General features: G+C 39.3%; 1 protein-coding gene across 1 annotated transcript in view; it reads right to left on the bottom strand.

Annotated features, from left to right (window-relative positions):
• Window positions 1-14,532, bottom strand: part of lamc3 (laminin, gamma 3) — a 116,938-nt gene that overhangs the window by 18,533 nt on the left and 83,873 nt on the right. The window contains exons 11-12 of the mRNA XM_005720521.1: window positions 3,615-3,724; window positions 1,182-1,409 (exon numbers count right to left, since the gene is read on the bottom strand). Of these exons, the coding sequence (XP_005720578.1) occupies window positions 1,182-1,409; window positions 3,615-3,724 (338 nt within the window). The remainder of the gene's footprint in view (window positions 1-1,181; window positions 1,410-3,614; window positions 3,725-14,532) is intronic.

Raw genomic sequence — 14,532 nt, 5'->3', positions numbered from 1 at the left:
GGTGTACTCAACATTTCTCCACTGTATGCTGGGAAAGAATCCAGACCCCCCTGGTAACTCTAAGCTGGATAAGGCCCCAATCTCACAGGCTTAGAGACCAGTCGGTGACCCCCTTGCTACTGCTGATGATTTGGAAAAAATGTGGAAGGGTTGCTGGCTGGGTGAAATCAATTGCAAAAATACTTGCTGAATACTAGAATCCTGAGCCTCCTAGTAGATGCACCTATGATATCAATTTCAAAATCCTACGTTGCCTTGTTCTCAACTTATTGCATTCACGAGATTTTCAGAAAGCCTGGCCTTTGACCTGAACCTTGAGATCGAGGTCACTGAGATTTGACCTCGCCCAGGATTTTTAGTAGAGACACTTGTGGTATCAATTTCAAATTCCTATGTCTCTTCATTCTTGAGATATTGGATTCACAAACATTACCAGATGCAATAAATAAGGAATCTGCAAAACTGCATTATGCGAATCATTACTTCTTCTTCTTTATTGCATTTTTCAGCTCTACACCTGCCCCCTAGGATGAGGAGGATGTGCGTGGACTCTTTTGCACTTCTAAACCGGACGCCATTACCTCCCTGCCTGCTGCCATCGGCATAGCCCGCATTGGCTCTACATAGATTCACCACAGACCTCCAGTAAATGGACCCTGTGACAATGGACAGATGGACGAATAGATAGCGAGCTATAGGCTATTTACAAAAATCCACCTCTATTAAAAAGGATTATTCTTTATTATTTAGACCACTCTTGACTTCTGAATTCCATGTGAAGTTTGCCATATGTGTTTTCTTTTTTATATTTATACTCTCCAAACTTTAGTTTACACTTCTGACCAACACTCAAGATGTTTTCTCGTATACAACCAAGGCCCCCCAAAGACACAGAGAGATTAAAAAAAGCTGTTTTGACAGACTGTGGCACACTCCCTATAAGTAGTACGTTGACTGTGAAACTAGTGAAGTGCACCTTTAAAAATGAAATGCACTTGATTTATGAATTCAACATTTTCATGCTTTTTTTTCCCTACTTCAGCTGGAGTCGCTGAAACAGAAATACTGCTGACTGGCTGTCAGTGAAGTGGCACCAAATTCATTATGAATTCCTGACATTTTTCTAATTTATCACATGAACACAGCTGTGTACAACGCAATGTCAATGTTTCACTTATTACCTGTCTCTGGATGGCACGTTCCATGCTGGTGGCAGTTGCATGGAACGCATGCCGAGAGAGGCCCTCTAGCAGGCTCTTCCCGGGTAAATCCGGGGGCACACTGTTCACAAAACTGGCCCGCAAAGCCCGGGGGACAGGAACAGGATTCCACCCACAGAGCAGGAGGAAAGGCTGGGTCAGCTGAGACGACTGCTGAGGTCATGGTTACTCCTGCGAGCTGTGATGTGTCTGGCAAGGAAGGAAAAGGAGGAATGTCAAAGATGTTAATACAAATCTTTCTCTGGAATAAGCGACAGGTGCAAGTGTGTGTGTGTGTGTGGTGGTGGTGATAGTGGGAGGTCTCTGCATCTTGTTAAGCAGTAGGTTATTAGCATTTGTTGCAGTGCCGTCCCTCTCTCCCTGTCTCATTATAGGTTTTGGCCTGTGTTTACATTTTACAGTCAGATACACACATAACCGATTCATCCACCCACACGGCCATAAATGCCGCACTTAATGCTTGCTTACACACATGTGCCTGCACGTGCCCACACACGTACACTTGTGATCCAGGGACTCTTTGATATAGCAAATGAATAAATCACTGCAGCAGAGCAAGACAAGAAAAAAAAAAACAGACAGGAGACTCTGTGGAGGTATGTCAAACGTGCAGTTCCTGTGGGGTTTTCAAGATCCCGCTCTCCTCTCATGAATAGTGATGGGGGCAGGCCATGCTGAACTGTATCCCTCTCACCCTTTACTGCCTGAGCCACAGCCGCAGAACACAAAATTACTTTTGGTGTACATTACCGTGTCCGTTTTCAATAGCCAGACAGACGATAGACGGACAGATTCTATGCACGTATGACTATGTAGCAGTTGTCAGATAAGGAATAAACCAAGTGTGGATGAGCGACTGCATAATGACCTGAGTGGCAGAAACGGCGAGGGGCGAGACAGTGGAAGAACCAGAGGAGAGGATGGACCTTGACATCTAACAAGCCATGATTCAGAGATTCCTTGAGCGGTGATGAAAGACGGTTCATTTACACCTCTGAGGGATAATCAGTAGGCAAGCCAGTCCTCTTCCCTTTCCGCGACTTGCCTTAGCCTCTACCCTTTACTCTCCAGTAGCTCCTGAATTCTATTAGCTCGTTCAACGGGTGGAAATGTGCAATTAAAACAGTTTTCAGATACTGAAGCCTATATTTTGGTTAATTAAAAGCCTTCCATTTTAAGTCGTGCTGCGCAAGTTCTCTCCATCAATCCTTTTTCTGCAGGAAACCTTGTCAGAGCAGTTGAGATTTTACTTGCAACAAATGACTTTACAGCAGCCTGGCAGACTCTGACAATTTAGGTCTCCTTAGGCGCCTGTACATTTAACCATTAAGCCATTGATTTCCCATAAACTTTCAATACGGCCACACTTGCTTTTCAAACCTAATTTTTTTTTTGTGGTGGGGAAAATAAAAGCTCTTTACTGCGACTGTCATCACAGCCTTGCCTTAGTAACCTAAAGACAATACTGTCACTTAAGTAATACAGTTCTGTTAATAAGACACTCTCTGTGGTGCAGGGAGAATTTTAAAGAATGAAGGAAAATGTGAGAGGCAGAGATGAGAATGATGAGAGGACAGCTTTATGGGGTTTGGATATTAAAGTTTGTTGCACCGCCTGCAGCGATAAAGCACTTCTAACACTGTTTGAGAATGAGTTTGAGACCTAACACAAGTCATTAACAGTTTCTCCCCCATAATGTGCAAAAGATGCAGTGTAAACTGTGTGCTTGACTTTGATACCACGTTCATGTGGGTAGGTAGGTGGGTGGGTACAGAAAACAGTTTGATGGAATATGCATGAGTGTGCCTGTGTGTGTGGGTTTTTTTTATTTTTGTGCCTAAACGCCATGCATGTGGAACTACATAAGAGTCTGTGTGGTGACGCCTGCACCAAGCAGCTAATTAAAATGGTGTAAGTAAGTGTGAGGAAGCTGGTGATTTTGTCCAGCTGTTCTGTCTCCTCCACGCTTTAATCCACCGTAATGCCTCTCAGATCCCGCTGGTTCATTACAATACAAACTATCAAATTTCAAGAACTCATCGCAAACATCTGGGAATAAATGTCCCGTTCTGTTGCAGAGCCAGATAGGGGACAGTTGAACGATTCCTCGAGCACAAACACCAACACCGATTTACTAGCAAGTTCTGCTGCAGCTTGAATTATGTGTTCCTGTCTGGTTAAAGAAAACGGTCATAAAAAACAATGATTTTAGTAATTTTGTAGGCCTCTAAATGTTGGCATTATTTGTAAATAGTGCTTTCAGAAAAATAGATTTGATAGATTTTATTTGCTCCTACAGCACATACCACCCATTTAAGGCTCCAGTGTAAGTCATGTAAAAATGAATTGGATATGCTTGTTGGGACAAGTTCATAAACACAAACCAACACTTACAGTTGTGTCCCCCAGCATTGCTGATCTTGAGAGCCGTCAGGTTGTAAAGGAGGAGTTGGAAGTCAAAGGCAGAAAGAGCAGGTTTAAATCTCTTCTCGTTTTCATCAAGCCTGTCAAAAAGGAAAAAAGCAAACGTGTCATTTATTTAATATTTGCTAAAAGGCCTGCAGGGCTTTATCAAAATTTTAATTTCGAATGTAGTGACCTGTCGAACAAATTTTAAAGACTGTTGGACACATGAAACACATGCAAATGGAGAACATTGCATGGCATTTTTAGGGGGAAGATAATATTAACCTATTATATATGAAAATCCAAAGAATTGGGATTTATAATAAATGATTTCTAAAAACATATAAATGTTAAGATTTGCTGACAATGTTCATTCATTCAATCATACTGGCTCACCCAGACATATATACACAGAGAGACATATGTTACAAGTAAAAAGAGATTTGTGTCCTACACATACAAAATATGTTTAACCCTTGTGTGGTGTTCGTATTTTTGTTACTCAGCCAGTGTTCATGGGTCTGGTGGACCCGCTAGAGTTTTGGCTTTCCAAATTAACACTATCAAACAATTTTATGTTAAATTACTCAACAGATGTTTACTTCATCCCAATTACAAGCCATATGAACAGCAAACATGGTTAATTTTTTCCCTTTACCTTTGTTAGATCACATTTATGAATTAATGTGCTTCTCGTTTTTCTTTTATATAAAATGTTATAAATAAATCAGTTATAATCAAGTGGAGTGAGTGGAAAGACACAACACATTTACACGTGAAAAAATAATTAATTGTTTAATTTTTCTTTTGAAAAAAACTGAACACGGGTCTCACAGACCCGAACACCATACAAGGGTTAATCTAAACAATTCGATCAACTGTCTTATTGCCTCTTTTGATAGATCATATGATCCTTGCATATGTCTTGACCGTCTATGTCAGTTTACATCATGGCAACCAACTCTTTCTTGAGGGTTTTCTTTCTCCAGACATGCTGTTTTTTTGCACAAGCTCTTCAGGTTTCTTACACTTGTTTTCACCCTGTTTATGTGCCAAAAGAGAAATGATTTAAACCAGTTTTGAAATGTGATTTCACTAATTCATGAGCCCGAGGCACTTTGTCAAGATAGCCATGCAGTAGTGGTTACACTTTGACTTGGATTGTCAGCTTTGTTCTTCATATTTCAACTTGTGATCTTTAAAAAATATTACAACTTCAATCTTAATACTTTTAGCTCATTTTCCACATTTAACTTTGTTCCCCATGTTTTCCATAATGCACCCCTAAAAGTTGGTATGAAACACAGAAAACAATTCAAAAAAGAAAACAACCGAATGTAAATATGCTGACTTCAACATATATTCAGGGTCTTCATCACAGAGATTTGCCATCTGTTGGAGGATGTTCTGCTAAGGCAGTCAGCACAGCTGACATCTGCCTGTTTTACTTCTGGCATCACGCGTACTTTCCATCTTGATGACAGGTGCTGTGTCAGCTCTGCGCCGTGTTGTTGTGTTGAAAATTTTTCACCCGCTGTTGTGTCAAGGTCCCAAAGGTAAGGAACAGCCGAATTAAGTGATATATTCATATACTCTCCATTAAGGAATGACTTACAGGTAACGTTGTCTAATATATGGGACTCAGCACTGCATCATTACCAACTCGTGTTTCCCATTAATAAAAATATGCTCCATTAGTCAAGCTATCGAGTCTGCGGTTACAAACGCCGTCCCAATACATGGAATTTAATCCACTAAACATTTTTATAGTACAGATAATACCAAGGATGAAATAGTAAGAATTACACCTATTATTTGCTGGCTATTGCTTTAAAATTTAATTTGAATGTCCAAAAAACCATTAGATACCTGTTTTAGAATACGGGGATTGCTTAATTCATCCAGCACCATCACCAACCCCAAAAAGTTTAACTTGTCCAACACTTTAACTTATTCTGAAAATATCACCTTTGTATTAGCCTCAGCTTTAATTTGTGTACCAACCTAGGACTAAAAAATATAGCACACATTGAAGTGCCAAGAAGTGTAGTTCCTCAAATGGACAAATGTAGAAATATGCAGTCTGTGGCCAGACAAGCTTGCTAGCATTAAGTGAAAACTTAGCTTTAACCATGTCCTAATATGATCATTTCCAGCTCCAAAAATTAAACAGACAAATAAATAGTTCATTTAAAAAAAAAAAAATATGTGGAAACATACATGGAAATACTGTGTTTAAAGCAAAAACATTGTTTGTACAATTCTAATAAGCTTGTAAGTTAATATTTGGAATACTGAAACATATTTAAAATAAAAGCCGACACACTGAATTTAAATATTTTTTATTTTATGTTTGTTTATTTAATTGTAATTCTGAGCATTTTGTGGCTTTTGGTGTTTTGGGAAACTAAAAATAATAATCAAAATTCAATAATAATGATGATAATAATAGCCCTAGGGCCCTATGATTTCTTTCTAGCGACTCTTCCACTGAGAGCATTTGGGATGAAGCTTCACAAACAGTAGATGAATCATCTGAAGGACCAGGTGCATCTCTCAGGTTTTTTGCCAGGTCATTAATTAGTTGAAAATTGTTTCCCTTGTTAGCTAAATGTAAAGAAATGGGGACTGATTCAAGACCTTTGCACAACACTCAATAAATAATTAAATAAATGAAAAAGCAATTGCAATAAAGCTAAAATACTGGCTTCATAATTGGAGTGAACAAACTAGTGGATGCCTTTTATCTTTTACAGTATGTGTTCAATGTTAAAAACAGCGCCATGCCTTTTCAAAGCTAGTGTCATTGTTCACGCTTGTTTAAAAAAAGAATAAACACGATGGTTGTGCCCCTTTCTGTCTTTTTTTTTTGAAATTGGTAATACATTATGAAATCAAAACCTTGTCATCACAGACAAGAACCTTAAAAGAATGAATTGCGAAACCCTTGGTTTGTTAACCATATCAGGCTAAGTCAGGCTTTTTATGTGCAAGTGTTTGAGGGCCTCTATTTTATTAGGTCAATTGTTCTCAGCATGACACTAGCTCACTTTGAAAATGCTTTGTTTTCTGCCTGGCCTGGGTTGTAGCATTCAGATTCACACTGTGCATGTTTATGTGTATGTATGTGTGTGCGTGCGTGCATTCCTGGCTTGCCACACACTCTCGCCGGATGCAGCGGGTCCTTGTTCCCTGGCCTGACATGTAGGCACAGTAATAAAGAGAGGCAATTACAAACTGGGCCTCAAAGCCATGGTAATGGAGCTGGTCAGACAGCGATAAGCAGAGTGTGCATGAAAGTGAACAAACTCCCAGTCATGCTTTCCCCATGGAGCGTCAGTGTCCTTTTTAATCAGCACCAAGCAGAGCGCGAAGAGCCACACTGTAATTAAGGCTGCTCCACGGAGGATGAGAGGAGATCATCAGGAGAGAAAAGCCCAAAAGAATAGCGGGCACACACAAACACACACGAGCACACACAAGTACCCTTAGAGAGGACAGATAGAGATACAAGGTGAGCAAGATAGCAAGACACAAGCAGTGTATAAAAAACAGAGGAATGATGAAGTACATGACTGCAATGTAGATACCAAAAGATACAGGCATGCATGTGGGAACATGTTATGAGCTATCCATTGTGCCAATCTGTCGTTGTCTAATTAAAGTAACTAACTATGAGGTTCATTTTAATTACTAGGAATACAAATACATGACCCAAAAACTGGCATATTAAACCCAAGTTACTTGGAGTAAATGATGGTTTCAGACCAAGCTATGTTCGGCGAACACTCAAAGATATTTACAATACATGCTTCTAATGGAATAAAATAAAATATTTATTTATTTTGGAAGCAAGCGAGAGTGATGTTATAGACTATAAAAAATGGATGTAGCCATCATTTAGTTGCAAATTGGTTTGTGGACTTGCAGTTCTGATTTGAGCATTTAGGCCACTGAGGGCACTCAACTCTAACAACAGCGATCCCCTTGTTGCCATTAGAAAGAATGCCTGGAGGCTAACACTGTGTATATACTCGGTGTGGGTCTGTGATGCAGATTTGTTCTTTAATATTTCTTCTACACCTTCTGCACAACAGAAACATTTCAGAAACACAGCATTTAGTTTACACAAGGTCTTTTATTTTGAAAATGTCCTGACCCATATGCCTTTCCAAACTATACGGTTGGTGCTGTGAGGTAGAGAGAGCCATGGATTTACAAGCATTGAAATATGATGCAGCTGGCCCCAGTGGAAATCACATATAAGCCCATCTTTTATATACAGTCTATATGAAGTTTCTCAAACAGGCCTGAAGAGGGTCGTTGTATCATAAATAAGCCAAAACTACTTTTCACAAGCATTCATCTATGTAGTTTGTTGAAAGACTACTTTTAGCATTTAAAATGGGGAAGAGCTGATACTTTATGTTATGAATTGCAAGGGCTTGGCATCTTATCACATGAATATTAAGCTTACATGGTGAAGATGTACACAAAGCGCTACAGGCAAGTCAATAAAACCTCTCCGCCTACTGATTTCAAAGGAACAAAAAGTGAACAGAGAGAACATCAGAGAGAAGAGTGAAAGCTACCTCATATACTGTAAGCCATTCACCCCCCTCCTCTCATCAATCCCCTCCACTTGAATCCCTGAGCTTCCATATATTTCTTCTTCAACTGATTCCGAAATGATCTCTGCTATCAAGTGGGAACACAAAGCCACTTAACAGGTTAAGATATTTATCATTTCTGAATGCAGATGCTGTCAGTCAGGAGAGATTTGTGTTTATGCTCATGTTTATTTATGCTTTCGCCCAGCTTTGGCAAAAACACTTAAAAGCACATATATTTCCACTTTCTGAGCGCAATTATTTTTAATGCTTGTATTGCATCTAATTGTTGCACATAAAAAAATAAAATGCTAAACTATTTGTGTATGTATGTGCGAAGAGAAATAGAGGGAATGATACAGCGAAGTGCATCTAAGCATGTACCTGACAAGAGTAATAAGTTCTGTGGAGAACTGTGGAGAAGAACATTTAATCACTGGCTCTTTCCCCAAGCTCCACTGCATTTCAGAGAGAGGATCAACAAGTCCCTTTAGCCAGGGCTTTTGGTGGTAAGAGAAGAGTCATTACTGGTGCACAGACACCAGTGACAGGCAGGGAAGAATTGGACAGAGAGTCATAAGCAGTGTGCCAGACGAAGGGCTGAATCCTTTTTTGATGGACTGGGCAAAGAAGACATGCTCTTCTCAGCTTAAAAAACAAGGGCAAACCTAAGCCACTGTTCCATAATAAGATTACACACAAGAACCAGAGTACAGATAAGAGCTCCCTTTTAAAGCAAACAGATCTTAGATGTACCAATATTGTAGATCACTGTCAACTTGTTTGCAAGTTTATCATGTAAGAGGCACTGTGAGTCAAAAAGAAGTCAAGAAAGAATAAAAACTGGAGCATCACGATTAGTAGAAACTGTAACTTTAATAATTCTGATTATTATTTTTGATCAAAAAGTACTGAGTGTTTCAGTTTTAGCTAAAAACGATTCCCCCCCCTGCTATGAATTTAAAGTGAACCAAACAGAGAGCTAAAGGGAGGGCAGAATTGGACTTGGTATTCATGCACCAATCCATTTTCTTCCACTTATCCCATTCAGGGTGAAGGTTCAGAGTCGAAGAGCTGCTCCCAGTTGTCATGGAGTGAGAGGCAGTGTACCAATGGACAGGTTCCCAATCTGTAACAGGACTAACTTATATAAGCACACAATTCACATCTATGGACGATTTAGAGCCACCAATTAATCAGCTCTGCAAAACCTTTGGGGAGGAAGCAGAAATATCCAGAGAGAGCTGATGAAGATGTGGGGAGATGAATGCAAGCTTTAGTGGATTCAAACCCTGGACCATGTGGTGCTAACTACCACACCAATGCGCCATCATGCAGATCTCAGTCTTTTATGATGAGTTGAAGGGGCTCACTACAGGATACATTTCAAATTAAAAGCACAATTTTTAAGAAAAGTTAATATAGTGGCAGTTTACAGGTAGCAAAAAAGCGGCCTTCATTATTTAAAATATTATCTTACACATATTATTGTTTACTGTGGTGTTACATTCTATAAACTGATTTTTATCCATCTGTGCTGTGTAGCTCACTCTGACAATAAGCATATTAAAGCTGTGTCCACACTGGAAGCGATTTGCTCAGCGTGCACCATTTTGAAACTGACTACTAGTCGCTTGTGGACATTTCAGTCTCCGGTTCCCTGATATGTCAATCAGCGGTTTCCTGCACTGACACTGGTAGTCGCTTCAGTTGGTTGCCTACAAGCTGAATTTGAAATTTGTCTCGCTTACCCACTTCAAGTCGCCAGCAGTTATTTTGCCTGCAGTCGCTTGAAGTCGCCAAATGTTATTGGTATATTATGCTCTCTGATGGCCACATCACTTCCAGTGTGGATGCAGCTTTAGAAGCTACTGCTGTAACAGCTGTGTGAGGCTGTAATTAAAGCAGTGCTTTGAGCTCAATGCTATTGCCAATAAGTTCCCGTGCTCTTAGAGGCGAGACTGTTATTTAGATGTTAAGCAGTTTGACCACAGCAGCTTAACATGTTAGCATTTTAGCGAGTGATAAATAACAGTAAACACAAAGCACAGACACTAAATAATGCTGCTAAATGTAGTTATGCAAACTGACCGGAGGAAAACATGAATGACCTACTTTGTGAATTATATGAATGTATTTATTTATATAAAAAGTGAAATAAAACTGGTAATAGGAGATGGTAAGTTTATGATAATAGTCATTACTCTGATCTAAATTTACTGCTCTTGTATTGATGTTTGTGTCAATGGCAGTGGCAGGTGGGTTTCATAGTTTGCATATGAATGGGAAGCTTTAACACTGGATATTGTTTTTGAATACATTTTTGAAGGAAATAAATCGCTTTCTTTTGTATTTTGTATTCAAAAGTGAAACACACCTAATTACCATCCTTACCAGCCTAACAACATAGAAATTAGAGTGGATACAGATTTTAGATGAAGCAAACAGCAGCACAAAAACAGAAACTATGTCATGAATGTAAATATGCAGTCAAAGCGACATGATTATACACACAGTACGCTAATACAGATACCTGTTTTTCCTTTTATGCTACCGTTGCCTTAGCAGAAATTAATTCTCTCTGCTTTCCCCCTTACCTAAAACTTCAGTATCTCTGTAATGGGTATCTCTGCTTTTACCCACCACACCAATGCCAACAACACTGTTCTGTCCTTTGTCAGATTCAGTTTTCCACCATCACAGAGAACACTGCACAAGTACTGACTCCTGCGTAGACTGTCAACATCCATAGTGAGATTCTAGACAAGCACAAGCAACGTCTGCGCACAGCCTCAAATGCAACCACAGCCTAATACTCCAGGTTAACACTGCACAACATCCATCAAATCAGCCTTTTCCTCTCTGAGGAACCTGGACAGCTCTTTGCTCATGCTCTAATCATCTCCAATTTGAACCACTGCAACTTCCCTTCTATCAAAGTACAGCTTACTCAGAATGTTGTAACCTACTGTAGCTTATTTCAGGTTCTTCAAAATGAAACCTTGCCTCGTTTGGATGTTTTTTTTTTTTCAATGGGTGCCAATACACAACTTAATATTGCTACTGACACTGTAAGAGTGTGATCCCGGTGGAGGCACTGCAGGACTGTTTTGAGCTAACAGAATAGAACATGGTCTGTGGAGTACAATCAGAGGACAAAGCAGAGTCCCCCAGCTATATAACATTGTATTTTTTTTTTATGTGGACCCTTCAATTTCATTAAACGGTTAGCTGTTTTCTTTGCTTCACTTTAAACAAGCACTGGGAAACAAAGGAGATGAAATCCCGTCTTAGGGTAGAAAAGGGGTTTGAGGGCTGACAATAGGGAGGAAGTTAAGCTGGTCTGTTAGTGCTGAGAAGGAGAATAAAAGATTGATACAAAGGGACATAATTGAAGACAAACTACAACAAAACAGTGTGCAGGAGGTGTGGAGTGGGATGAGGATTACTTGGTACAAGATGGCAGGCCAAATGGGGAAAGTGAATAAAAATAGAGTGAATAACTTAAGCCCAGTATTGAAGAGGTTCATTGTGGAGACCAGGCTGCTTACACCTACTACCCCAGGTTGACAGGCCTAATTAGTACAACAATGTGACTGATTACAACGCTGCTTCCCTGCCAGGGTTCACCTTTACAGTCTCCGGTCATTCAGACTCCAGAGTTGCAGCTTTACTGAGAAGGGCAAGAATGAATCCGGGTAGAACTGCAGGAAGTCTAATGTTAGATAAAAGATCCGATTAAGGATTTCAGCCTGTGAATATATAGCTGAGGGTCAGTGTCATCGAAAAATGTTTTTTTTTTTTTTATGATACCAGAAGATGGAAAGGCAGCTCATGAGCAGTGACACGAAGCTGCTTTTTTAGGATGGAGTGACGTATACTTTAAGAGTCTGCCTTTTTAGTATGCTGGACAGGCAGACACTGAACAGCCAGAGAATCCAGAGAATAGAGTTCAGGATATGTTCATATTTCTTTGTCTGTCTCATCATATAATATGCTATAATACTCATATACCCATAGTTTAAAACCCCCCCAACAACATTTGTTTCTGCCCCTTGTTGCTGTCTGCAGTGGCTGTATCGAGGCCACTCCTTAACTTGATTTCAAGCTAAGTGATGAAGGACAAAATCTGCTGTCAGCTTCAAAGTGATGGCAGTGGTTTCTTGTGGATGTTTCGGGCTTTGGTTACCTTGATAAGCCTCTAATGTATTTATGTCAGTAAACAGTGTCCTGCACTCTCATTGGTTGTCTGTTGAATCACATGCCTGGAAATGAAGAAACTTTTTCCTGTCCAGTGTTTATTTTGTCCATAGCAGCTTGAATCAACAAATGTCATTCAGTTTGTCTGGTCTCTCATTACGATGTCACAGCGAATCACTTCTAGTGTGAACACAGCTGTATTATAAAGTTAATTCACTTTAATGTAATTTAAGAGTGCATTATTGCATAGAAAATGGACTTTAGTAATTTATAGTGCATAGAAATTCTCTTATTGAGGGATCTGATCTTTTCTTCCAGTAGGTACAGGAGGAAAGATAGAGCAGGAGTATAACTTCTAATATATATTTATACTGACACAAACATACTGGACTCATTTAGAAGAAAGAAAAACCCTAAAAAGAAATCCTCTCATTATCATCATCGGGACTTGTTTACAAAAACAAAAACAGCTGAGGGTCTTAATGCAGTAAAGAGAAACTGCAGGCTGGCACAAGACAACTCAATCAGCGCGTAGTCTCAGTTTCCAAACGGAGATGCTAATCAACAACACAAATGATTACAACTGACATACACACAGAATATTATAATCTAATAGAGCAACACCAAGAAAACAAAACAGCAGACTGCTGCAATGTAAACACCATCAGCTCTGTGCGGCAGGAACTGCGAAGCAGCTTGATTTTGATTGCCGCCATCTTCATCACAACATCCAACCTGTGATTGCTGCAGTGTTCAAAAAGTTGGTGCGTCCCTCAAATTGCAATATGAATCACCTGCCTGCAAGATCTACACATCAGAAAGATTTACCATAAGACGCATCAATGCATAAAACCGCTCTGTAAGTTTATGTTTATCTCTATATTTCTCTGCATGTAAATGTGATCTGATTGCTACAAGACATAATGTGCCTCCACATGTAGTTGTGGGAGGCTACAGTATAAATTATAGAGTAGCTTAGTAAGTGAAACTACTCAAACATTAAAACTGCAGCTGTTAACAGCAAAGGGTTGCAGTGGGTCAGAGATGCATTAACTCACACACTCATAGCGTCATAAAAAATATAGGAAAAGTATTTCATTCAAACCTAACTTTGCCATTAACGAAACTCTCTGCACATACAAACTCACACTTTCATTTCCCTCAGTAAACTGTCCAACCATCAAATCTTTACACTTCCGAATGATGAGAATAGAACTGTGACTTCACACTTGTCTGTACCTACACAGCACATTCTGGGCATGTTATCTATAGTTAAATTTAGCTCCATTTTGAGTTGATATACCAAGCGTCCTCTAGTTTCACCAACAGCTTCAATATTTTTGATAATCTGTATGACCTGCTGTGATTTTTTTCTGATTTTCTGTCACATTAGCTGTCACAATAGTGGCTGCTCATATTAAACGAGATTTAATAATGAGGTCTGCATATGTGCATGAAATCTATGCGAGCCGAAAGCTTAGGCGTTACCCTGCTTTTAGTGCTCGATTCTTCCTTCTCTCTCTTTGGTTTGATTGATGTCAAATGGAGAGGAATGGATTTTCTTGCATTGTAAACACAGACACAGAAAGAGCTTTGGGTCTGAGAGCTTGAAACTTGAAAAATATTTTCCACTGCTGTGCTCGGGAGTACACTGCAAATAGGATTTCCACTTGTTTTGGTTGTTTAGGATAGCTATATTTGTTTGACTTTTTCAAAGAAAGTACTACAGAAATGACCAACAACAGCCAAAAGCCAACAGTTTTGTTTCTTCCACTTCACTCTTTCATCAACAGAGCCCATAATGAAGCTGTAGCTTTTTTTTTTCTTTCTTTTTTTTGTTTGAAATTTAAATGAGACATTTTAATCACAATACAGACAGTAAGAAAAGCTTAGTGTTACATTATGGTCTTGTGAATTTTTCCATAGTTTTCAGCTTCAAACACGTGTGTGAGTGTGAGCATACTATATGTTGGGTCTCACAGACCTGTTTATATTGCAGTGTGTATGTATGTTGTCATATGGTCCTTGGAATCAGTTTTGGAATCACTTTGTCAGTATCTTTTAACAAAATATTAATATTCATTCATATTAACACT

The sequence above is a fragment of the Pundamilia nyererei genome, unplaced genomic scaffold, assembly GCF_000239375.1.
Source record: "Pundamilia nyererei isolate P.nyererei 1_Seehausen unplaced genomic scaffold, PunNye1.0 scaffold00002, whole genome shotgun sequence".
NCBI lineage: Eukaryota > Metazoa > Chordata > Actinopteri > Cichliformes > Cichlidae > Pundamilia > Pundamilia nyererei.
This window is presented reverse-complemented; position numbering and strand designations above follow the sequence as displayed.